The following is a 25,421-nucleotide window of genomic DNA, read 5'->3' on the forward strand; positions in this document are numbered from 1 at the left end:
TAAATGAACACCAGGTGGAGCCATACTATGTAAGTAACTGAACACCAGTTGGCACCATACTATGTAAGTAACTGAATACCAGGTGGAACCATACTATGTAACTGAACACCAGGTGGCGCCATACTATACAAGTAACTGAACACCAGGTGGTGCCATACTATGTAAGTAACTGAACACCAGGTGATGTCATACTATGTAAGTAAATGGACACTAGGTGGAGCCATATTATGTAACTGAACACCAGGTGGCACCATACTATGTAAGTAACTGAACACTAGGTGGAGCTATACTATGCAAGTAACTGAACACCAGGTGGAGCCATACTATGTAAGTAGCTGAACACTAGGTGGCACCATACTATGTGAGTAACTGAACACTAGGTGGAGCTATACTATGCAAGTAACTGAACACCAGTTGGAGCCATACTATGTAAGTAACTGAACACCAGGTGGAGCCATACTATGTAAGTAGCTGAACACTAGGTGGAGCCATACTATGTAAGTAACTGAACACTAGGTAGAGCCAAACTATGTAAGTAACTGAACACCAGGTGGAGCCATACTATGTAAGTAAATTAACATTGTGGCAAAATTTATTGCAGAAATCCCTGCACCTACTGCAAAAAAAAAAAAACATTCATGTATGTAACTGACATTCAGTGGAAATTTCTGCAACAAATTTGCTGTGTGTGAACAGAGCTTTACGGCCCTTTCAAAAAGGGTTAATCGGCCATGCATTTGCTGGAATCATTGTTTGCAGGCCATCTTCCCATGAAAACAGGGGCTTGCTTCCGACAATACACACACTGTTTGGGGACTCCCAGCTAGTCTGCATTGGTCTGTGTATAAGGTCCTTTTGGGCTGAAGTCGTCCCCTTTGTTCAGTGCACCCCTCTCACAGGAGTGCACATACTTTATGCTAACGTCCAGCTTCATCCTTTATAGTGATGGCTGAGGTCACACACATACTTTAGTACGACGGCAGATTAAAAAGACGATTTACAAAAGACGACAAAAGGTTTGTTTAAAAACAGGACTTTTATTCATCGAGACCCCCCCTCTCCAAATAATATTAATTAAAATATGAAACAGGATATAACAATCCTCCGTACACACAGCAGAAGGGAACACTGTACCGAGCGAGTGCTGCTTCCAGACAGACCCGCTCCGCGTCTCCCACAGACACCACTAGTGCCCTCTAGTGGCTCTCAGCAGCACGGACATCTCTTTAAGAAAAAGTGCGGCAATCGATTTCATGCCTTTCTCTGCCGGAGGGGCCTAGATAGTGCTGCGGCTGCCCCTCTGGCAAACAATGGCGGCTTCACTGCTACCGTAAATATAAAAAACAAAAGAAGAGTTCAAGAAACGACAAATAAAAACAACCAGAAATACTGCGCTGACGTCTTTGTACAAGGGGTGAGGAGGGCAGATGCCGAAAAGACGACATCCTGAGCAGCTGAGGGGCGGACAGGACTTCTTTTTATCTTGTGAAGAAGCATCAGTCACCCCTCTCCTCACGCCCGCCGGAGTCATCACCACCTACCGCCTGGAGGAATGTGTAGCTGTAGGCGTTTGCAATGCATTACGTGGGGCGCTGCCTTTCGGGCTCTGCTCCAGCCAAGAAAGGTTTAATTAAGGGGGCTGAGAGTGGAAAGGCAGCTTGGACCCCCTCCCCCCCTATTGACCTCAAAGCTTTGTTGCAAGGTGCAAAAATGTACCCCACTCCCCGAGAGATGGATGTAATAAGGCACTTGGGAGAGCTGATGTTGCCCGGGTCGGGAGGATGGCAGACGTGGGTCGGAGTGCCTTTACTGCCAACACTCGGCGTCCACATCGGAAGTCCAGGCATGCCTTGCTGCAGTCAGAGCTGCCCCTGGACACAGACCCTGAAGGCACAGAACTGGGTTACAGGGGGAGGCAGGGGATGGTGCTTAGCAGAGCTAAAACATATGGCAGCCGTTGTCCTTCAGTAATAGAGCCCCCCCCCCCCCCCCCCCCCCCCCCCCCCAAAAAAAAGTAAAAACACATAAAAGTCCAAAATTCTCTTGTACAATGTAAACAGTACACTCTCACATCTGACTGCCCCCTTCCTCCCAGTCCAACCCAGAAACTACAAGTCAAACATGTTGGGGGTCGGGGTGCTGCAGAATGCCCACAGTGACCCTCCTGGATTTTAAGGCGTGAGGAGGACGGGGCAGTGTGAATTGGCAGGTATCCAACTCAAAATGGCCTCAATTTGGGGACTATCCCTATAATCAGAAAAGTTATAACCCCCTAGGCACAAGCCAGATGGGCTCTCCCAGTGTATCTAAATAAAAAGACTGTACCATCCATGTCCCAATCTTGGAGGGATTAAAAAACAAAACAAAAAAACAAGTCTGGTTATCTGGGTGGCGATAGCAGTTTCTCCAGGTACCCAGAGAATGTATCCGAGTGTTTGTAGAGGAGCGCAGCCAGCAGGACCAGGAGCAGCGTCCCCAACGTCCGGCCGCGGGTCTTCAGTAACGGGACAACGCAATTAGCCACAGTGGACACAAAGACCAGGACCACGGCCATGAGGGCCAGCAGGATGTTGATGAGCTTGCCCAGAAGGTTTCGAGCGGTTGCATTCTCCAAGCCCTCCAGCTGGACCACCTGCTGCTGCTGCTGTTGTAGCTCCATCTTGGAGATCCTGGTCTGACAAGCTTCTAGCGCCTCCTAGAAGGCGAAACATACAAAGTCAGCTCAAATGCAGAGAAGCTACAGCCGTGGTTTCCAATTGGTGGCTCTCCAGCTGCTCCAAACTGCAACTCCCACTGCCGCTGTACAGTCATGCTGGGAATTGTAGTTTGACAACAGCTGGAGAGCCACAGGTTGCAGACTATGGACCTACAGGTTCAGTTTCATTTTCTGTGTCCGTTTTTTGCTCTTTATGCGTCATCTGTGTTTCACGGGCACTGTACACTGAAAATTAATTTTCATAGCATCTCCTCCTAATGATCCGTGAAACACGGATGGCATCGCTGTTGCATCCATGTTTTTCATGGACCCATAGACTATAATAGGCATGATGGATCCGTGAACATGGACAAAATAGAGCATTCATCCGTGGTAAAACACGGATGTGTGAATATACACATTAAAATTAATGGGTATGTGTGCTTTTCGTGGAGAACACGTACAGCACACATCCGTGAAACACAGACGTGTGAGTGAGGCATTACATTGTCCAGACTGGATACATTTGTAGCAAATGCTCAGCTGTGATAAGTATTAGGTCAGGATCAATTTTCAGCCTCTGGATGTAAACAGAAATGTTTGCATTCACTGACTGGAAGCAGACTTCTTGAAAATCACAAGGAACTGACACACAAAGTCTATTAAAAATTGCAAAAACTTTCAGTCAGCAGATTTGTACCTATGACACAGGCTGACCTGTACCATGTGCGCTTGGCCGCTGAAGGCCTCTGTGTTGGTCCCATGTTCATATGTGCTCGCATTGCTGAGGAAAATGATATTTTAATATATGCAAATGAGCCTCTAGGAGCAACGGGGGCGTTGTCGTTACTCGTCAAGGCTCTGCTCTCTCTGCAACTGCCGCCCCCTCTGCACTTTGAGTGATAGAACCAGGTGTGATGATGTTTTCACTGCCCGGTCCTGTTGAAGTACAGAGGGTGCGGCAGTTGCAGAGAGATCAGAGCCTCTCGGTGTAATGGTAATGCCCCCGTTGCTCCTAGAGGTCCATTTGCATATAATAAAATCATTTTTCTCAGCAATGCGGGCACATATGAACATGGGACCAACACAGATGTCTTCAGCTGCCAAGTGCACATGTAACAGGTCAGCCAGTGTCATAGGGACAAAACTGCTGACAGATGCTAATGAAGCTTCACGTCTATAAAAAAAGAGTGAAGAGTTCTCTATATTGAATGCAATCAAGACGAGCAGCTCCCAAGCGCAGACATGGAGTGGACTGGGAATTATGGAGGAAAAGTAATGCAACAGAATGTGATGAGATAACTGCAGAGCCGGATCAGTGACATCAGATCCCTGAGACAACCTAGAGGTGTCCAGGCCCAGGATCACACAGAACCGCTCACCTGTATGTCTCGCGCCCTCTCGTAGGACTGGTAAGCGATTTTCTCTTCCATACTGGCCAATTCCTGCTTTAAGTTGAGAATCTCGTTCTGGTGGAGCTCGGTGAGGTCATTCAGTTGCTCTTCCAGCCGCTCACATCTGACAGGAAAAAGAACATACAAGATATTAGAGATGTGGTTTCTGGTAAAAAAAAAAACAAAACACAAAGGGCAAGAGCCTTCAATCCGTTTTTTTTTTTTTTTTTTTTCCGTTTTTGGAAAAAGTGGCAAATTTACTGTGTCCCAAACATACGAATGGTGGCACCCACATATCAACTTACATATCAACTTGTTCATCATTGATTTGTCATCAGTACATGCTAGGAGTTGGTTTCACAAAAGCTAGAGCCCATACCTTCTATAATGACAAATAATTGGTCATACCAATAAATCACCACTAGATGGAGCTCAAACTACACATTAACAAATCTGTCATTCCTAAACAATCACCACTAGGTGGAGCTCCCACCCATAGTATATCCTGCTGCACCGTGTAATTCACTGCATGTTCAGTCAAACGAGGATTTAATACATAAAAATAATTAAAAAAATATCTTAGCTTAAAATAAAACCCCAGGAACTTCCCATCTGTGAACCCAGGGATATTCTTTCAGTATCTACAGAAAATCTATTTGTGCATAATAAATATAGCTGAGAACTGATCCCTTTAAGCAGGACACATGACCGGCTCCTGAATCTGAGCGGGAGATACAGGACGTGTGCTGACGGGGACATCGTGTAGGATTTCTGCTCCCGGAGACTAGGTTTTTATGAACGTGGGTACAGCCCGGCACCAGATTACACAGAACATCATGTGCCGGAAGAAAAAGCATAAAAACAGGACGTTCTGTAACGTTAATGATGGATTAATCACACAGCGCAGCGTTTACTGCCTCATTACTACACCGCTGATGAGCCGCAGAGATGACGAGCGGCACCGTACACACCATGTATGATATACAGCTCATCTACTGCTAGGAATGTACAGCACACTCATCTCCTGAAATCCTCTGTGCTGATGGGGGCCCTGCTACTTCCACTATGTAACATTCAGTCTGTGACCTACTACAAGATCAGCACACTCCTCTCCTGAAATCCTCTGTTCTGATGGGGGCCCTGCTACTTCCACTATGTAACTTTCAGCCTGTGACCTCCTACAAAATCAGCACACTCCTCTCCTGAAATCCTCTGTGCTCCTGGGAACCTGTTCCTTCCACTATGTAACATTCAGTCTGTGACCTACTACAAGATCAGCACACTCCTCTCCTGAAATCCTCTGTGCTCCTGGGAACCTGTTCCCTCCACTATGTAACTCTCAGTCTGTGACCTCCCACAAGATCAGCACACTCCTCTCCTGAAATCCTCTGTGTTGCTGGGAGGACCATGCTCCTTTCACTATGTAACTCTCTGTGGCCTGCTGTCTGTCTCCTCTCCTGAAACACTCTGCGCTGCTGTGGACCCTGCTCTTTCCGCTAGGCAGCTGCTGCCAAGGCCAATAAGATGATGGGTTGCATCAAAAGGGGCATAGATGCCCGTGATGAGAACATAGTCCTGCCACTTTACACATCACTAGTCAGACCACACATGGAGGACTGTGTACAGATCTGGGCTCCTGTGAACGGGGCAGACATAGCAGAGCTGCAGAGGGTCCAGAGGAGGGCAACTAAAGTAATAACTGGAATGGGCGGACTACAGGACCCTGAAAGATTATCAGCATTAGGCTTTATTCACACATCCGCAATTCCATTCCGCATTTTGCGGAACGGAATTGCGGACCCATACAGTTCTATGGGGTCGCACGACGTGCGGCCCCGATCGGAATTGCGGACCCGCACTTCCGGGTCCGCAATTCCGTTCCTGAAAAAAATAGAACATGTCCTATTCTTGTCCGCAATAGCATATTCTCTTAGTGCCGGCAATGTGCGGTCCGCAAAACACACACAGATGTGTGAATGGACCCTTAGGGTTATTCACTTTACAAAAAAGACGACTGAGGGGAGATCTAATTACTATGTATAAATATATCAGGGGTCAGTACAGAGATCTCTCCCATCATCTATTTATCCCCAGGACTGTGACTGTGACGAGGGGACATCCTCTGCGTCTGGAGGAAAGAAGGTTTGTACACAAACATAGCAGAGGACTCTTTACGGTAAGAGCAGTGCGACTATGGAACTCTCTGCCTGAGGAGGTGGTGATGGGGAGTACAATACAGGAATTCAGGAGGGGCCTGGATGTATTTCTGGAGCGTAATAATATTACAGGCTATAGCTACTAGAGAGGGGTCGTTGGTCCAGGGAGTTATTCTGATTGGAGTCGGGAAGGAATTTTTTTCCCCTAAAGTGGGGAAAATTGGCTTCTACCTCACAGGGTGTTTTTGCCTTCCTCTGGACCAACTTGCAGGATAACAGGCCCAACTGGATGGACGGGGGGCTTTTTTCGGCCTTATATACTATGCCACCCTTTTCATCATGTGCTCCGTTACTGACCTGTACCTTTCCTCCTGCAGGGACTGGAGGATGAAGGAGTAGTCACTTTGATACTGCTTCCTGAGTCCTTCCAGAGACTCCTCCAGTTGGTTTTGGGTTTCCCGCATTTCCTGGATCTCCTGAATCACCATTTCAAACCCCATCAGTCCTTGCATATCCAAGGTGTTTGTTCGTGAGCTGCCCCCTCCACCCCCGCCAGGCCCCCCACTAGTACTGTTGGCGCCCAGTGAGCCTGAGGTGGCGCTGGAGCAGTCCTCCTCGCTTCCGTACTTGGGACTCGCCTGAAACATGTTCATAGGTGCCAGGCTCTTCCCATGCTGCGCTCCGTCCTCCCCTTGGGTTGGGGGCAGGCCGGTGCCATCGTCCAGGGAGGAAATGTTGTCACTGCTGCCAAAGCGGTTCCGTAACAAGGAGGCGATCTCCCGGGGCTTGGACACTACTGCCCCTGCGGCCGAGTGGGTGGCCTGGGAGAAGCTGGAAAGTCCACCCCTAACACTGTCCACCACCCCCTCACTGAAGCCGCTAACCCGGGCCCCCACGCCCTTCAGGCCTTGGTGCATATCCCGTAAGACGTCCTTGGGTTGACGCGCGATTCCGTTCTGTTCCACCTCGCGAAGCTTGCGGTGATAGTGCTCCAGCTTCCTCTGCAGGTGGAGGATGTTCTGAGAAGACTTCTGGTTCTTCTTCTCAAACACCTGAGGAGCACAGGAGAGAAGGTCAGGAAATGATAACGGATACATTTTACCTGCACTGATACATTGTAACAAAGCGTCAGAGATGCTGCTGATGTCATTAGCATGGTCAGGACATGGCTGAGGATGCTGGATGCCATGAACAGCCTTCAGCAACCTGCAAAACCTGCTCGACCAGCGGCCATATCCTGACGGCTCCTCTTCCATCCAGTGTTCCAGGATTCCCGCCTGGATCTATTAACCCCATCATAGACCGGATCGGATGACAATGGGCGTTGCACCTGATATGGGCTATGCATCTGATACCTGAGGGGCCCCAACTTCCAACTCATCTATAGGATCAAGGGGACACTATCTGGACATTGAGGGATCCGACAGAAAGGATTGGGCAGAGTGACTGTTCATTGGACAGGGCACAGATGTGCAGTGTGAACTGGCGCCGCGAGGGGGCGAATCCCCGACTTTTCCACAATAACCGTATACATTTTTTCGGTGATGTCAATGACGATCTGCTCAATGTTTTCTGTAACAAAATGTGACACGCCATTCACACATGTGACCGGATCTGATGTGGATGTTGGCGTGGAACATCCGTGTCAAACCTGACCGGTGTGAACAGGGCCTTCCCCAGAGAGACTAGCGGTGCCAGGGTCATGTCGGCCCGTGCCCTCCCGTCTATTCCTCACCTGCTTGATCCGTGCGCCCTGCTGCCGGTCCGCATTGTTCGCCAGCTTCAGGTACTCTGCCACATTGTCGTCTCGGGCCGTCTGCTCGATCTTGATCTGTTCCGTCAGCTTGAGGATCTTCTGCTGCAGCTGCAGGATGGCCGCCTTGGTCCGCTGGGGGTCAGGAGTTCCGTCGACCATGTCTGCGGCCAACATGCCGTCCGCCCCCGAGGCCACCATACTGGATGCCTGTGAGAGGCCTCCGCCTTCCAGCCGATCGAGCTGCAAAAGACAAAACAGTCACAATGCGTCATGTGAACGGTTTCCAAAAATGATATCCAGCCAATATGACAGCCCTGCCCGGTGATGCCGTCCGACCCCCTGCAGCCATATTGCCTTTCAGGGGCCTAGAAAAGCTGAGTGAGCCGTACTGATTGGCGTACATTCATAGATGATACGCAACTACAAATCCCAGCAACATCCGCTGGGACCTTCAGTTCCCCAGTGATTGGACAGGCCTCCGGCACTTCCAGAACATGAATACATGAGGGTGGTCATTAGCAAAAGGAAAGCATCTATTTAAAGCCGGGGCCCCTCCCCCGCAGCCAGTCATTGTCAGGAATGTGAGGGAGATTCCGCAGCCGGTGTCCAGTAGGGACGGGGTTAATAGTGCCTCGGTAATTGTATTAGTGGCCCCGGGGTAATCCTGTAAATCTCAAGAGTAGTCAGGAGGAAGCAGGGAGGATTAGAGGTGTCAGGCCCCGGGTGAACAATGGACCAGTCTTATGGTCAGGAGGGTCCCTTACAGAAGCCCCCGACAGGAGGGGCAACAAACTGTCACTTAACTCTTTGTTTGCTGTCATTACTCGCTCATTACAGTTTTTTACATCTGAAATCAATGGATATAATCAGTAATAAAACCTGCACTCAGCGCGGCATAAACTATTTTCACCCGGACACAATCACCGCACACCGATCAGCGTCACCCAGGTACAGTCACCGCACACCGATCAGCGTCACCCAGGTACAGTCACCGCACACCGATCAGCGTCACCCAGGTACAGTCACCGCACACCGATCAGCGTCACCCAGGTACAGTCACCGCACACCGATCAGCGTCACCCAGATGCAATCACCGCACACCGATCAGCGTCACCCAGATACAGTCACCGCACACCGATCAGCGTCACCCAGATACAGTCACCGCACACCGATCAGCGTCACCCAGATACAGTCACCGCACACCGATCAGCGTCACCCAGGTACAGTCACCGCACACCGATCAGCGTCACCCAGGTACAGTCACCGCACACCGATCAGCGTCACCCAGATACAGTCACCGCACACCGATCAGCGTCACCCAGATACAGTCACCGCACACCGATCAGCGTCACCCAGGTACAGTCACAGCACACCGATCAGCGTCACCCAGATACAGTCACCGCACACCGATCAGCGTCACCCAGGTACAGTCACCGCACACCGATCAGCGTCACCCAGGTACAGTCACCGCACACCGATCAGCGTCACCCAGGTACAGTCACCGCACACCGATCAGCGTCACCCAGATGCAATCACCGCACACCGATCAGCGTCACCCAGATACAGTCACCGCACACCGATCAGCGTCACCCAGATACAGTCACCGCACACCGATCAGCGTCACCCAGATACAGTCACCGCACACCGATCAGCGTCACCCAGGTACAGTCACCGCACACCGATCAGCGTCACCCAGGTACAGTCACCGCACACCGATCAGCGTCACCCAGATACAGTCACCGCATACCGATCAGCGTCACCCAGATACAGTCACCGCACACCGATCAGCGTCACCCAGGTACAGTCACAGCACACCGATCAGCGTCACCCAGATACAGTCACCGCACACCGATCAGCGTCACCCAGGTACAGTTACCGCACACCGATCAGCGTCACCCAGATGCAATCACCGCACACCGATCAGCGTCACCCAGGTACAGTCACAGCACACCGATCAGCGTCACCCAGGTACAGTCACAGCACACCGATCAGCGTCACCCAGGTACAGTCACCGCACACCGATCAGCGTCACCCAGATACAGTCACCGCACACCGATCAGCGTCACCCAGATACAGTCACCGCACACCGATCAGCGTCACCCAGATACAGTCACCGCACACCGATCAGCGTCACCCAGGTACAGTCACAGCACACCGATCAGCGTCACCCAGATACAGTCACCGCACACCGATCAGCGTCACCCAGGTACAGTTACCGCACACCGATCAGCGTCACCCAGATGCAATCACCGCACACCGATCAGCGTCACCCAGGTACAGTCACAGCACACCGATCAGCGTCACCCAGATGCAATCACCGCACACCGATCAGCGTCACCCAGGTACAGTCACAGCACACCGATCAGCGTCACCCAGATGCAATCACCGCACACCGATCAGCGTCACCCAGGTACAGTCACAGCCCATCGATCAGAGTCACCTGGACACAATGGCAGCACACTGATCAGCGTCACCCAGGTACAGTCACAGCACACCGATCAGCGTCACCCAGGTACAGTCACCGCACACCGATCAGCGTCACCCAGGTACAGTCACAGCACACCGATCAGCGTCACCCAGGTACAGTCACAGCACACCGATCAGCGTCACCCAGATACAGTCACCGCACACCGATCAGCGTCACCCAGGTACAGTCACAGCACACCGATCAGCGTCACCCAGATGCAATCACCGCACACCGATCAGCGTCACCCAGGTACAGTCACAGCACACCGATCAGCGTCACACAGGTACAGTCACCGCACACCGATAAGCGTCACCCAGATGCAATCACCACACATCGATCAGCGTCACCCAGGTACAGTCACAGCACATCGATCAGCGTCACCCGGACACAATGGCGGCAAACTGATCAACATCACCAAGGTGCAATGGTCACCCCCTGATCAGAAGCGACCTCTGTACCCGGGTGATGATGATCAGCGTCACCCGGGTACAATCCCAGCACACTGATCAGCATCACCCGGGTACAACTGTGACACTGACTGATCACTGCAATCCTGGATTGTGCCAGTGACCTGGGCACAATCACTACATAGTAGCTATTCATGCAATGCTAATTACTGCGCCCGGGGCATTAACAAGGCACAATCATCAGTAGTTACCCGGGCCGCACTCACAGACCAATACTACCTGTGGGATCCTCACACACCGGCCATGCCCTCCCATCACTGACCCCCTGTTCCCATGGCATGCTGCCCCCGCCGCTGGCACTGCCCGCTCCTCACCTCCTTTTTGTGCAGTCTCAGTATTTGGTCCCAGTGCATATCTGGTCCCTGCCGCCTCCTTCATACCCGGCGCTCCGCTGCTTGTGAGCTCAGAGGTATCTCACCACCTGAGAGTGTCAATCAGGGGATGAGCTCATGGCCCCTCCCCTATGAGGCGGGACCGCCCCCAGGCGAGAGGTGACCTAACCCTTTACTTGCCAGAGAGATTGCAGGGAGTTTCACTATCACCTATGTGTCAGATCACAGCTCATCAGAAACATCCACAGGGAACACAGGTCATTCGTCTGCGGAGCTTACATGCCAGGACACAGCACGCGTTTCAGTTGATTACCAATTTCAAGATCTCTGCTTGCTGTTTGTAAATCTGACCATTCTTGTTTCCATCCAGAGACTAAAAACCTGTGCAAGCCTAGGGGCTACCTAACTTGCGATGTGTGAATAAACCTGGAGTTGTTGGCACGTGGCCGGAAAAAAAAAAAGAACGCATGTGGTTCTTTTTGCAAAATGCGCAGCTAGCACGTGTCACTCGATAAACCGTTAGGCGCTCTATTAGGCCATAGTCAGATGCCACGATTACGCAGCTGGCACAGATAAATCTGATTACTGGTAGGGTAGCATGTTTTTGCCCCAAAATACATGTGAAATCCACAGATAAAAAACAGGGACGCTGATTTTGCCGCAACTTAAAAATCGGTTCCATTCATTTCTGCAAGCCACATCCAGGGGAATATAACGGATTTCCAGGCACAGAAATTTCTGCTATGAAGGGGGTCATTTACAAAGATCATCTTTTTATGCCTGGCTTTGTCCCTCCCCCTGCGCTGCCAGAGGAGTCGTCTGATATATGGCGAGTCGTGCACCTCAACATAAAGTAGACGGACCTCCGGCCACCCAGCCCCTGACTGGAGTAGTTTCTACTCTGCTTTATGCCTGTAAAAATTTGTAAATATGTCGGGCCCAATCTCCCCCGCCATTCCCAAGTGGTGAGGGTGGCGTAAAAACACTCATGCAACAAAATAACGTGTAATGGAGATTTAAAAAGTTGCAAAACAGGGTCTTTTTTGTGCTCGTTGCAAATGACCCCCAAAATCCGCAGAGTATAAGTGACCCTCACGCAGTGCAGCTCATATCGTGCGTCATTTTCCATAGGTGGATTTGAAGCATTCTGCGCAGAAACTGCAACAGGAAAAAAATCTGGAGCACGCAAAGTCCAAATCCGCGGAGGATTTCACCTGACGCAAAAAAAAAGTTGTAGTTTTACAATGTGTTTTTCTGTCATGTGAACAGCAGCAAGTCATGGCTCCTCAAGGGTCTCGGCGCAACTGCACCACTTGTATATGCCGTAAGGTTGTGTTCACATGCCATGCAACATAACCATGCTCACTTCAGCACAGATCGCCACCATTTCCGGATCACGCATTTTACTGGTAAAACAAATCCTTTTATCTTGTTTTACCTATAGAGGGGAAACGGCTCGAAATTCACCGAAAAAATAAAAAAAACACAATTCAGCAGAAAAAAAAAAATGTGAAAGCAGCCTAAGGCCACCTGCACATGTTGATGAATGCGTGTGGTTTTTCCGCGTGGATTCCCGTACGGAAAAACTACAGGGTATTGAAGTACCAGCAAAGTGTATAATTTCATGGAGACTTTGCAGATTTTGACCTGCAATGCGGATTTCAAATTTTGGTGCAGATACGCTGCAGGAACACACATAAATCCACACGGAAATTTGTGAGGATCTTACGTGTGTTCAAACGCACTTGTGTGCAGGTGGCCTAAGGGTATCTGGACATGGGTGAAGGTTTACAAACAGGCCTCTCATGCACATCGTTGTATCCATTTTGTGGTCCAAAAATACGTATACCGGCCGTGTTCATCCTGCACTTTCCATGGGCCACGTAGAAATAAATGGGTCCACATGAGTTCTGCAAAACATGCGGATTGATTGCGGACAGAAAATACGGTCGTGTGCATGGGGCCTATTTGCGCGTTTCCGAACCAAATCTGCACCAAAAACTGCATGTGTTACTTGCGGTTTTTGGTGCAGATTTGATGTGATTTTGCTGCAGATCTCACCCTCGCATTGAAAATGGTGAAATCCACACAAGAGATACCGCGGAGAATTGACACGCTGTACATTTCTAATCCCTCACTGCAGGTCAATTTCCGCACGGATAAGCAAAGTGTGCATGAGGTTTGTTAAGTCACATTGCTGGTACTTTATGTGCATAATCCGCTAAATGTGTGCAGGTAGCCTTAATGGTTCTCACAGCTGGGGGTTTGTTACAATTGAATCCCCTGTTAGCAGCAGCACAAACCTCTCTCCAGTCCTGACAGTTTGTTACAATGTACCAGTGCAGTTTGAAATGTATCAGTCTGGGAATTATTCTAAATATTTACCTCCAGAGGATTGTCTAAACTGGATACAATTGTATCAATCGGTCTGTGTGTTTTGGTTATGATTGCTCCCATTCACTGACAACAAGTGGAAATTTTGAAGATGCAAAACTGGGGCACAAAGTACAGTATATTAAAAAGCTTCAGAACTTTATTACACAAATCTTCTCCCACGACTGTATAACCGCTCGTGCCACCGCAGATTCCAGAAGCGTCCCTCAGTCTACGGTGCGGCCCCAGCCCTCCTCGCTCTCTCTCGATTAATCCGATCCATCTATGTTCCCGTGTGATAGCGGATTAATTCTGGGGTATAATCCAGTTACGCAAAGTGCGATAAAACAATGTCTTCTTGGTATAGGGTTATATAACGCACAGGAACAATGCGTCCAGTATCCCGAAGCCTCAGCCCATACACAATCTGCCTGCTGACCCACACAGAGCTACGGTCTGCAACCAATGGTTCTCCAGCAACCAGCATACTGGGAGTTGTAGTTTCACCAGCGCTGTTGAGTCACAGGTGGCAGATGGGGGTTATTATAAAAAAAACATTGTGGGACACATGGCTGTGCCATAAGTGGGCTGGAATTCAGAGCGTTCTGACCCCATTCACTCAAATAAAGGGTTTATTTTCATCCGGGGGGCCCTGATGTGGGCACAGACCGTCACATTCTCGTGCGTCTGCCAGCTCGCTCTCCATCCTGTATTATGCTTTTTTTTTCTTATTGCATAACTGGTCATTACAGTTTATGGACAGAAGAAAAAAAAAGAAATCCGTCTCTGGCATCCCTTCCAACCTTACATGGTGAAGTGTGAACGCTGCCCTGTGCTCACAGATTGGGACATTTAAGACGATACTACAACCCCCAGCTGTTGGGAAGTTTCGCCCTGGTTCACAATAGCTTTTTTTCATGAGAAGGCCACGAGCCTCAAGTTCTGCAGCAGCTGCCATCCCTTAAAGGGCCATGTCACCAAAAGTATTCAGCTCAGAGGTGGGGGTGGGGGGGGGGGGGATATTCACACGTGGCAGATTTGTTGCAGAAAGTTCTGTGGCTGTCCCATACTGGTCCGTGTAAATTAACCAGTGTAATAGGAGGAGCGGCTGATATCAGCGAGACATATGGCTGTAAACATTTCTGGAGGTTAATCAGCTTTTTTTTAAATTTTACATATACTTTAGCTGGAGACATGCTGAGACTTGTAGTTCAGCTGCAGCCCAGGGCCGCTTGGTCTCCAGCCTGGGGATGACCATTTCCTTTGTGTCAGCAGCAATGTGTATCATGGCAGGAGACTTCCATGTAATCAGGAATTTGCATAGCAACACAAATGAGATTAACTTCCAGGTCACTAATCACATTCTACAATATTTTCTTGTAAAGGTTGTGGATTGGAAATGGCTGGATGGGTGGTGAAGGGTTAACAGTGTCTGCCCTGAAGACAAAGGGTTAAAAGAAACTACTTCTCTCATGACATCATGGTGACAGGGCGCACAGCTCATGTTTATGGCATGAAAAGAGCAGCTTGGGGAGGGACTGGAGGACACAGCTGATACAAGGGCAGGAAGTGACTCTACCCCCAGTATACAGTACATGACGGCTCAGCGCCCCGGGCAAACAGCAGGATCCTGCCTGTGTACATCCTGGGGCCCGGACACCTACCCGAGAGTGAGCGCACCCTACACACGTGCAAAATACCTGCCCTGCCATAATACAGGGACACTGCCACAGCCCCCCCAATACACACACCAGCTCATTATCATCAGCCAGTGATAATACACAACCCCCTGCCTGAACCCCATATATACACAGATCCCCTGCCTGAACCCCATATATACACAGATCCCCTGCCTGAACCCCATATATACACAGATCCCACTGCCTGAACCCCATATATACACAGATCCCCTGCCTGAACCCCATATATACACAGATCCCACTGCCTGAACCCCATATATACACAGATTCCCTGCCTGAACCCCATATATACACAGATCCCCTGCCTGAACCCCATATATACACAGATCCCCTGCCTGAACCCCATATATACACAATCCCCTGCCTGAACCCCATATATACACAGATCCCCTGCCTGAACCCCATATATACACAGATCCCCTGCCTGAACCCCATATATACACAGCTCCCACTGCCTGAACCCCATATATACACAGCTCCCACTGCCTGAACCCCATATATACACAGATCCCCTGCCTGAACCCCATATATACACAGATCCCACTGCCTGAACCCCATATATACACAGATCCCACTGCCTGAACCCCATATATACACAGATCCCCTGCCTGAACCCCATATATACACAGCTCCCACTGCCTGAACCCCATATATACACAGCTCCCACTGCCTGAACCCCATATATACACAGCTCCCACTGCCTGAACCCCATATATACACAGCTCCAACTGCCTGAACCCCAAATATACACAATCCCCTGCCTGAACCCCAAATATACACAACCCCCTGCCTGAACCCCAAATATACACAACCCCCTGCCTGAACCCCATATATACACAGATCCCCTGCCCAAACCCCATATATACACACACACACAACTCCCTGCCTGAACCCTAAATATACACAGCTCCCCTACCTGAACCCCGAACATACACAGCTCCCCTGCCTGAACCCCAAACATACACAGCTCTCTGATCAGGAAATGCTGAGACTTGCAGTCCTACATAGGACAATAACACAGGAATAGAAGCCATGTAATCCCATTATGTACAGGAGGATGGGAGTACAGCTGGCAGTCAGGACATGCCGGCAGCGAATATTTACTTTAGAGAGTCAACACCTGAGCCAGATCCCATTACAGCCTAATCTATGGCAAACATCCAACCTCAGCGCCATAAATCACTGCAGGGCGCACAAAGCAGGTGCCGCCGTCTGACCGGACCACAAAAAAAAACCAACAAAAAAAACAAGTCCTTGAACTTTTATTTTTTAGGTGAAATATGAGTAACTACGGTGGGCTTAAGGGGCCCCAGAAAACGTGTACGGCCGATGTCTCCACTTTAAAGATGGTGCTCGCTTCACTCTGGGGTGGGCACCATCATTAAATTGCAGATATTCGCCGTACATGTTTTCTGGGACCGCGATCGTTCCACAGGAGCTCCATGGAAACGTACTGAATGTCTCATAGGCTGCAATGGTAATTTATTGCAGTCTATGGGACAAGTGATCGCATGCGATGACACGTTCAAATATAAGTGAAAAAAAAAGTGGAAAAAAGGTTTAAAAAAATATTGTTAAAGAATATATCAAAATTTCATTCAAAATCAAAAAGGCCGATTTGCTGTTTTGTCGTCGTTTCACCTCTCAAAAAAATAAAATAAAAAGCGATCAAAAAAAATCATACGCATGATATCGATAAAAACTACAGATCGCTCCGCAAAAAATAAATCAGCCCTCACACATCTCCGTAGATGTAATATAAAAAGTCAGAATAGGGCAATGTAAAGAAAAAATTATTTTATTTATTTAATTTTAGTTTTTAATATTATTAAAGGGGTTCTGCAGTTTGTTTAAACTGATAATCTATCCTCTAGATCAGGAGTCAGCAACGTTCGGCACTCCAGATGTTGTGAAACTACAATTCCCAGCATGCTCCATTCATTTCTATGATAGTTCTTAGAAGAGCAGAGCAAGTATGCATGCTGGGAGTTGTAGTTTCACAACAGCTGGAGTGCCGGAGGTTGCCTACCCCTGCTCTAGATAGATCATCAGCATCTGATCTGCGGGGGGTCCTACACCCAGGACCCCTGCCAATCATCTGCTTGAGAACGCAGCGGCGCTCCAACAGCACCGCGGCCTTCTCACTGTTTCCCGCAGGCCCAGTGACGTCACGACTAGTATCAATGGTCTGGGCGCAGCTAAGCTCCATTCAAGTGACCCCCGCCGATCAGATGCAGATTATCTATCCAGAGGATAGATCATCAGTTTAAACAAACCACAGAACCCCTTTAAGTATTAAAACACATATTAGTATAAAACTATATAAATGTGGTATCACTGTAATCGTACGGTCCTGGAGAATGACAGGTCAGTTTTAACGCATTGGTAATGGCATAAAAACAAAACTCATAAAACTATGGTGGAATTGCATTTTTTCCCCCCAATATCACCTAGTTTGTTATTTTTTCTCCAGCTTCCCACTACTTCATATGCAATATTAAATTGTGCCATTAAAAGTAAAACTTGTATTTGAAAAAACAAGCTCCTCATACGTCTATACGAATGGAAGAAAAAAATAAGTTATGGCTCCGGAAAGGCAGAGAAAATGGAAAAAACGCAAAAATGGAAAATCACTCCTGTCCTCAAGAGGTTGAAGGAATACTCCCATGTCCTATATCCACAGGATACGCCATAAATGTCTGCTAGATAAAAGTCCCAACACATCCAGAGACAGGTGGGCATCCCTGAGGTGGGAGCTGCATCCAGCAGACATCTATGCCATACCCTGGACATATTTAGGACATGGGAATTCTCCATCAATGGTTGTGGTAATTTTCACAGTAAGAAATATGAGGCCTAGGCCTGCCAAACAACAAATCTACCTCAGAAGAGACCCTGTTGCCCATAGCAACCAATCAGAGATCAGCTTTCATTTTCTAACCAGCCCTAGAAAAATGAAACTGGGGCTCTGATTGGTTGCTATGGGTTACCACATTCTCTGAGGCCTAGACTGTCAATATTGCTGACAGCTGGTCCGGCCATATTTTGTCAGCTGAGACAAACTCTATGAGAATACGTCTCAATAAACTTAAGCCTCACGCGTTCAAGTAGGGTTAGCTCCTAAAATGGCATCCTCTGCACGACAGCGCACTTTAAGAAAAGAAAATAAAGCAGAAAAAAAAAAAAAAGAACATATTCTATAAAAGCAGTGAAAGAGGAAAATGGAAGGCTACTGAGATGTGCGTTCACGGCTGGGCACATGCCTGTAATCTCACGGATGACACGTCTGTGAAGGCAAGCACAGCGAGCGGAGATGGACGCCGATGGAAAGCCTGCGGCTCTATTACTGACAAGTTAATCTATAAGAAAGTAATACCTCAGAGGATTCATGACGGAAATGAGATAGGGGGGTAATTAAAATGAGAAAAAGAAAAAAACATACTGCCTTCACTACTGTGCGGGGGAGGGGAAGTGACAACCACTAAGCACAATTCACCCAGAGCTGCTGTTGTCACTTTACCGTCACGTCCACATGGGAAAGATACGGATTTGCGACCGGTAAATCTGTAGCGTATTCCCATAATAGCAATGAGGATGAGATTTTAGCAAATCCCATCCAAACATGGCGTCGATTAACCCGTGTTGAATTTATGGTGTGGATTTCAAGTCGAATCCACCGTAAAATCACACAAGTATTTTTCTGCAAAATTCTGCCCCGTGTCGCCTTCCCCACAGGGAAATGTCAATTAAAGCATACTTACCAACATTTCAGCTGACAAAATCGGGGCATATAAGCCCTGCCTCAGGAACACCCTAAACCTCCCCAGAAACACCCACTTATGGGCGGGATTTGTGTTAGCCCAACCCATTGTCGACCCAAAACAGCGCAAATTTGGCGAGACTGTCTCTGAAAATCAGGGACAGTCCCTGCAAATTTGGGACAGCTGGAAACTATGTTAAAGACAAGAACAGTTCTGGTCAGATCTGCATGGGACCAATCAGGCGCCTCTTTTGGGGGGCAATTAGATGGTCATGTAATGCGGTTTTTGTTACCCCCTCACTGCCTATTAATAGAGGGTGCCAAATAGGAGCATTTAAAGGGGTTTTCCTATCTCGTCATTTCCATGGCTGACATGCCACTAAGTAGGGGCCACGATGGTCGGAGTTACTCTAGCCTACTGTGCTATGCTGGTTGCGAGCTTGGCTGTTTCCGTAACTCTGCTTCCCCTGGTGAGCGCTAAGTCGAAGGATGGGATGAGACCTTTAAAGGGGGTTTTCCAAGATTTTTTTTTACGGATGACCCTGCCGATCAGCTGTTCGAGAAGGCAGTGGCAGGAGCGCTCCTGTGAGTGCCGCGGCCTTCTGTCTGCTTTTCCTAGGCCGAGTGACAACACATTCATGTGAATGGGGCTGAGCGCGATACCAAGCACAGCCATTATACAACGTACGACGCCGTGTATGCTTAGCTGAGAGTAGTCCGCGGACCCCCACGATCAGATACTGATGACCTGTCCAATCAGTAAAAAAAAAAAAAAAAAAAAAAATCCTGGAAAACACTTCTGACACCCTCACGGCCGCTCTGTCAGGGGCGCCCTACAGGACAGATTTCGGCCCCATGATGCCTATCAGTTTACACTTTGGAAATTCAGTCTCGGTCTGGGAAATCTTGTAGCAGGCAGACACCGCCTGAAGCAGAGATGACTTCATTGGGTAGATCGCTGACACCTTGAAACGTACAAAGACACCTTGGTATTCAGCGCTGTCCCTATCTAAAATATAAAATATTGGAGCAGGCGCACGCCCTCAGATTATATACATTTATTAACCAGTAATACACCACAAACAGGAATAACAGGATAATGAACAATGGAATCGATTCCTAAAACGGACAATATATTAATGAAATACCAGATATTATGTAATCAATCCTTCCTAAGAAGTAATAGACCACTTATTATTATGCAATTTTCCACATAAAAAAAAAAATATATAAAAAATGATAAAATAAGTCCAGAATTGTAGATGAACATTTATATTGAATTCCATTACTGATACTATTGCTTTATCCGATATACCAGAGATCAGCGGCCTCTGGCACTCCAGCTGTTATAAACTACAACTCCCAGAATCCTCCTTTTACTTCTATGGAAGTTACAAGAACAGTGGAGTAAGTGTGCATGATGGGGGTTGTAGTTTTACAGCTGCTGGAGTGCTGAAGCTTGCTGATCCCTGCGATATACCACTGGATATGCACATGTTCTAATCATCATCATTTTTTATATACATATATTATTATTATTTTTTTTATGTGGAAAATTACATAATATCTGGTATTCCATTAATATACTGTCAGTTTTAGGAATCGATTCTATTGTTTATTATTCATTTTAGGGCTCATGCACACGACCGTTGTTGTTTTGTGGTCAGTTTTTGACTGATCCGTTGTTCCGTACCTGAGGTTTTTTTCTCTGATTTATGTCCTCTTACGTTCAGTTATTGCACAAAACATATCCGTATGGTTTCCGTATTTGATCCGTTTTTTGCGGATTGTATACAGAAATAGTAACTTATTAATCACCAAACACATGAGCAATATGGACTGGGCATAGCAATTCTACAGTATGGATCCGCAAAATACGGATGTGCTCCTTGTGCGTTCCGTATTTTTTTGCAGACCAATTGACTTGAATGGGGCCTCAGACCACGATTTGTGGACAATAATAGGACATACACTACTTTTTTGCGGAACGGCCATGCGGACAAACGGAATGCGCACGGAGTAACTTCTGTATTTTCTACAGCCCTATTGAAGTGAAAGGTTCCGCATAAAAAAACAAAAAACGAAAGCGGAAAGAAAATACGTTTGTGTGCATGAGCCCTAATCCTGTTTGTGGTGTGTATTAAATGGATACAATCTAGCTACTATTGCCTAGATCAGGGGTAGGCAACCTCCAGCAGAGTGAAACTACAACTCCCAGTATGCATCCTTGCTCTTCTAAGAACGCTCATAGAAATGAAAGGAGCAAGTTGAGAATTGTAGTTTCACAACAGCTGGCGGGCCGAAGTTTGCTGACCCCCTGGCCGAGCTCTATATTTCTATTTATCCATTATTTTACGGATAGTCTATAAGCTTCAGCGCCCACATTGTCCGCGTTTCAATCACAGTGTGCCGCTAGATATTTTAAATTCCAAAAAATAAAATACCTGGGAGGAACGTTCTCAGAGCAGTGTACAGCGACGTTACTGAACCCCAAACCTTGACGTAAACCCAAAAAGGGGCAAAAATGAAAATGGCTGCAGTCGCCTGCATTTTCTCGAAGTGTCGCACACCTGTGTGTAACAAAGGTCAGAGCGAGAGCGGCGTTATCAGTACAGAGAGGACTTGAGTCCATCAAACATCCAGGTTATTACCGTACGCAGCAACATCGGGCATAATGGAGGGCCCCCCCCCCCATGTAGACCATATTACCAATGCGGGACAGCAGCCACATACAGAGATACGTGATCAGCCGGAGACGGCGGCAATGTGGCGGGCGGCAACATCCGCGTGAAACCCCTAGAGACACAAATGAGTGCGATGAAAAGTAATCAACACTTGTCCCCAGCTCCCATCACACGCGGATCCTCCGGAGGCTCAACCATCGCCACCTACGCATTCTTATGGTTTTTAGACAAATTTAATTCGCATAACTGAAAGAGGCGGCGACTGACATTGACCCCCGCAATATCCGACAGGCGTGAGCTGCCTCATGTCAGAGATTCTGAGTGATGGAGGAGACAAAATGGCTGCTGGACTGGCCCAACAGTCCTGCTTGGTCATGTAAAAAATAAATAAAATAGAAAAGCAAATTCAGCGGCTTCTGGGAAAGTAGGGTAACGGCCATAACGGTTGTCAGCTTTGGCGTGCAACCCCTCTGGGAGCTGAAACGGTGGCCATATTGGTCATCACCCAGCTTTCCCAGAAACAGATATAACGAGGGTAAGCAGAATGTTAAAAATTTGAGGACAACTTCTGACGGTGGGCACATGGGTCCTGGCCCACTGCAACCACGTGATCGCATAAACGGCGCCCTGTCATTTCCCGCCCGCGTTCTGTGTAAACTATTATTGGAGCAGTATAAATAAGTGAACCCTCGTATAGCGTGTGCATCACCTCGGCCGATTCATTCTGAGGAATGGTGATGTGTACATGGGCCGGGTTTCTGCCAACTGCAGCGCACAGACAGGACGGGGCGGGTGAGATTCATCTCTGGTAATTGCTTTGTCAGGACACGTAATATTCAGAAGTCACTTAGGTCGTTCCTTGTAATTGGCGCTGTGAGAACCTCGACATACTGTACACAGAGTGACCGCCGTGTGCCTCACGGACAGCAGTAGACAGGTCCGGAGTGACTCCATAAGGTCCAGGTATCTGGAGCCATGCTGACTGCAGTGCATCCCACAGCTGCTGGAGGGGGTGCGGGGGGGACAGGACCATCGAGGTGGTCCCACAGATGGTTCAAGTCTGGGAAATTAAGGGGCCAGAGTAGTACTTTGAAGTCTTGGTCATGTTCTTCCAACCAACGTCGAGACATTTCTCTCCGTGTGACGTGTCGCATTGTCTTGCTGGAAGATCCCATCCACCCCATGGAGACAATCAGCATGTCTGGGTGTACGTGATCTGCAAGGAGGGATTCATACACAGATCAGTTAGCGAGCAGGGGCGGATTGGCCATAGACCTTATAGGGAAATTTCTCGGTGGGCCGATCCCCAGGGGGCCGCCTGAGCCCTCCTCACTGCCGACCAGTGGAAGTTTTTGGAATTGTGCTGCCGGCAGTATTTTGTGATGGACTGTGGTATTTGGCTCTGTTGGGGCGGTATAATGTACTGCATTATGGTATTGCTGGCCCTGCCTTCCATCAATTTGGACCCAACTACAAAACGGGGCCACTTTAAGTTCCAAGTCTGCCCCTGGTTGAGAGCGCCTTCCACATGGATGAACGGCCCAGAGAATGCCAGGAAAACCTCACCCAGACCATAACGCTGCCCCCACCAGCCTGTGTTCTTCCAGCAATGGCTGCAGGGTGTTCCCTCTCCGATGTTTCTCTCCTGACACCCCAACGTCCATCCGTTCCATGAAGCAGAAATCGTGACTCATCGGAGAAGACGGCCCTTTACCAATCAGCGGAGTCCGATACTGATGCAGCTTCTTTAGCAGAGGAGCAGTGACCGCCCGTCTGCTCCGGAGCCCCCCGTGTTGGACACACGTCTGGTGCCCCCGGGTCATTTTGGGGCGAGCTGCTCCCCTGTAGGGTGTCCTCCGCCCTCGAGCACCTTCATAGCCAACGTTCACCTCTCACATCAGTGGCACGTGGTGCTCCGCAGTCTCCATGTCGCTTATTCACAATGGCGCCATTTGTCCACTCAAGATACACTTTCACCACAGCATCAGAGAAAGGTTCACACTGCGCAGGTTCAGAAATACCGCCACCCGGGGCCCGAAAGACGATAATCAGCCCTTCCTGCATCTCTGATAAATCACCCCTTTTACCCATGACAGTAATGAGGGATATGTGTGCAGACAGCCTACCACACCTTATATACCCACCGAGCCAGCTCACACCTTATATGCCCACTGAGCCAGCTCACCACACCTTATATGCCCACCGAGCCAGCTCACAACAGCTTATATACCCACCGAGCTAGCTCACCACACCTTATATACCCACCGAGCCAGCTCACTACACCTTATATACCCACCGGGCCAGCTCACCACACCTTATATACCCACTGAGCCAGCTCACCACACCTTATATACCCACTGAGCCAGCTCACCACACCTTATATACCCACTGAGCCAGCTCACCACACCTTATATACCCACAGAGCTAGCTCACCGCACCTTATATGCCCACCAAGACAGCTCACCGCACCTTATATGCCCACCGAGCCAGCTCACCACACCTTATATACCCTCCGAGCCAGCTCACTACACCTTATATGCCCACCGAGCCAGCTCACCGCAACTTATATACCCACGAGACAGCTCACCGCAACTTATATATTGTTTCCATATTGCAGCCCACGTCATGAGGCGACACGTCACTACTTAATGCAGGAATCCACGCAAAATCCATGCAGAAAACGTAGTTGGATGGCCACAGGCGGATTCGCCCGAAAGAATGTGGCTCATCTGTGGTCAGATCCATGACATGAGAAATCCGTGGCAGAAATCAGAAGATCATCCTCTGCAGTAACACCGCAATTCCTGTAGACAGCGCTAATTATTCCCACACGTGATCGCCGCGCCCGCTCATCGCCTGTACGGGTCTATTCACGTGATGTGGTCAAATCGCAGTTTATTGCCACTAAATGCTGCAAGTTTACATTGATTTCTAAAAGCTGCCATTTGTCCGCACTGTGCGAATAGGCCCCAGTGACGGACGCAGATACTACCGCGCCTCCACATGGCAGCAGTGGGCACAGGCCGTCTACCCAATTAACGGCGCGCTGCAGATGCCTCATCCCGTCCCAGTTGTGTAAACAGATTTCTTGCCAAAGTAAGCGGCGCGATGTTTACGGACCTGGACCTGTGCGCTCAGATACTTGCTTAGGTAAAAAATACTGAAGGGGAAGGTGTAGGCAGGCATCGATGGCGTGACGCGACCTCCGCGCAATTTAAGACATGCAAGTTACCCTTCTGTCATGCTCCGTGTCCGCCACGAGCTGCTCGGACCTGTAACGGGAAGATGCTGGTAATTACAGGCTCGCTATGGCGGCCTATGGACTGGTCGCTATGGCGATAAGGCTAGTATTAAGCCTCAGACGGCCGTAATGTGGGGGCCAACCCGACCGCGGGTCTAGCGACAAGCTTCGGTATGCGAACTTGCTAGGCCCATAGTGTTCTACGGGCACAAGATTTGGATCCTAACATGGCGGCGTGCGCGGGGCTTACACCAGTTTCTGCAGGTTTATTCGAATCTTTCCGTTTCTCGTCTAATAACCGTTAACCAGGCACAATCCATATTCCAGTCAGATAGGAAAGCGGTATTCGAAGGAAAGCCGACACCGGTCATAGTTTGGGGGATTTGGGTTTAACAT

At 48.8% G+C, this 25,421-nt stretch overlaps 1 protein-coding gene across 5 annotated transcripts in view; it reads right to left on the minus strand.

The window, feature by feature from the left end:
• Positions 1–1,026: 1,026 nt before the first annotated feature.
• The window catches only part of TMCC1 (transmembrane and coiled-coil domain family 1), a 91,921-nt gene continuing 67,526 nt past the window's right edge, over positions 1,027–25,421 (minus strand). For 4 of the 5 annotated variants that reach the window (XM_040408368.1, XM_040408367.1, XM_040408370.1 and 1 more), the window contains 4 exons: positions 7,981–8,241; positions 6,603–7,297; positions 4,078–4,213; positions 1,027–2,695 (listed from right to left, as the gene is read on the minus strand). In XM_040408368.1, the coding sequence (XP_040264302.1) occupies positions 2,381–2,695; positions 4,078–4,213; positions 6,603–7,297; positions 7,981–8,241 (1,407 nt within the window). In that variant the 3' untranslated portion in view covers positions 1,027–2,380. Of the gene's footprint in view, positions 2,696–4,077; positions 4,214–6,602; positions 7,298–7,980; positions 8,242–11,249; positions 11,348–25,421 lie in introns of those variants that run through there. The other variant, XM_040408371.1, reaches the window with a different exon arrangement.

Source organism: Bufo bufo, chromosome 9 (genome assembly GCF_905171765.1).
Source record: "Bufo bufo chromosome 9, aBufBuf1.1, whole genome shotgun sequence".
NCBI classification, from domain to species: Eukaryota; Metazoa; Chordata; class Amphibia; order Anura; family Bufonidae; genus Bufo; species Bufo bufo.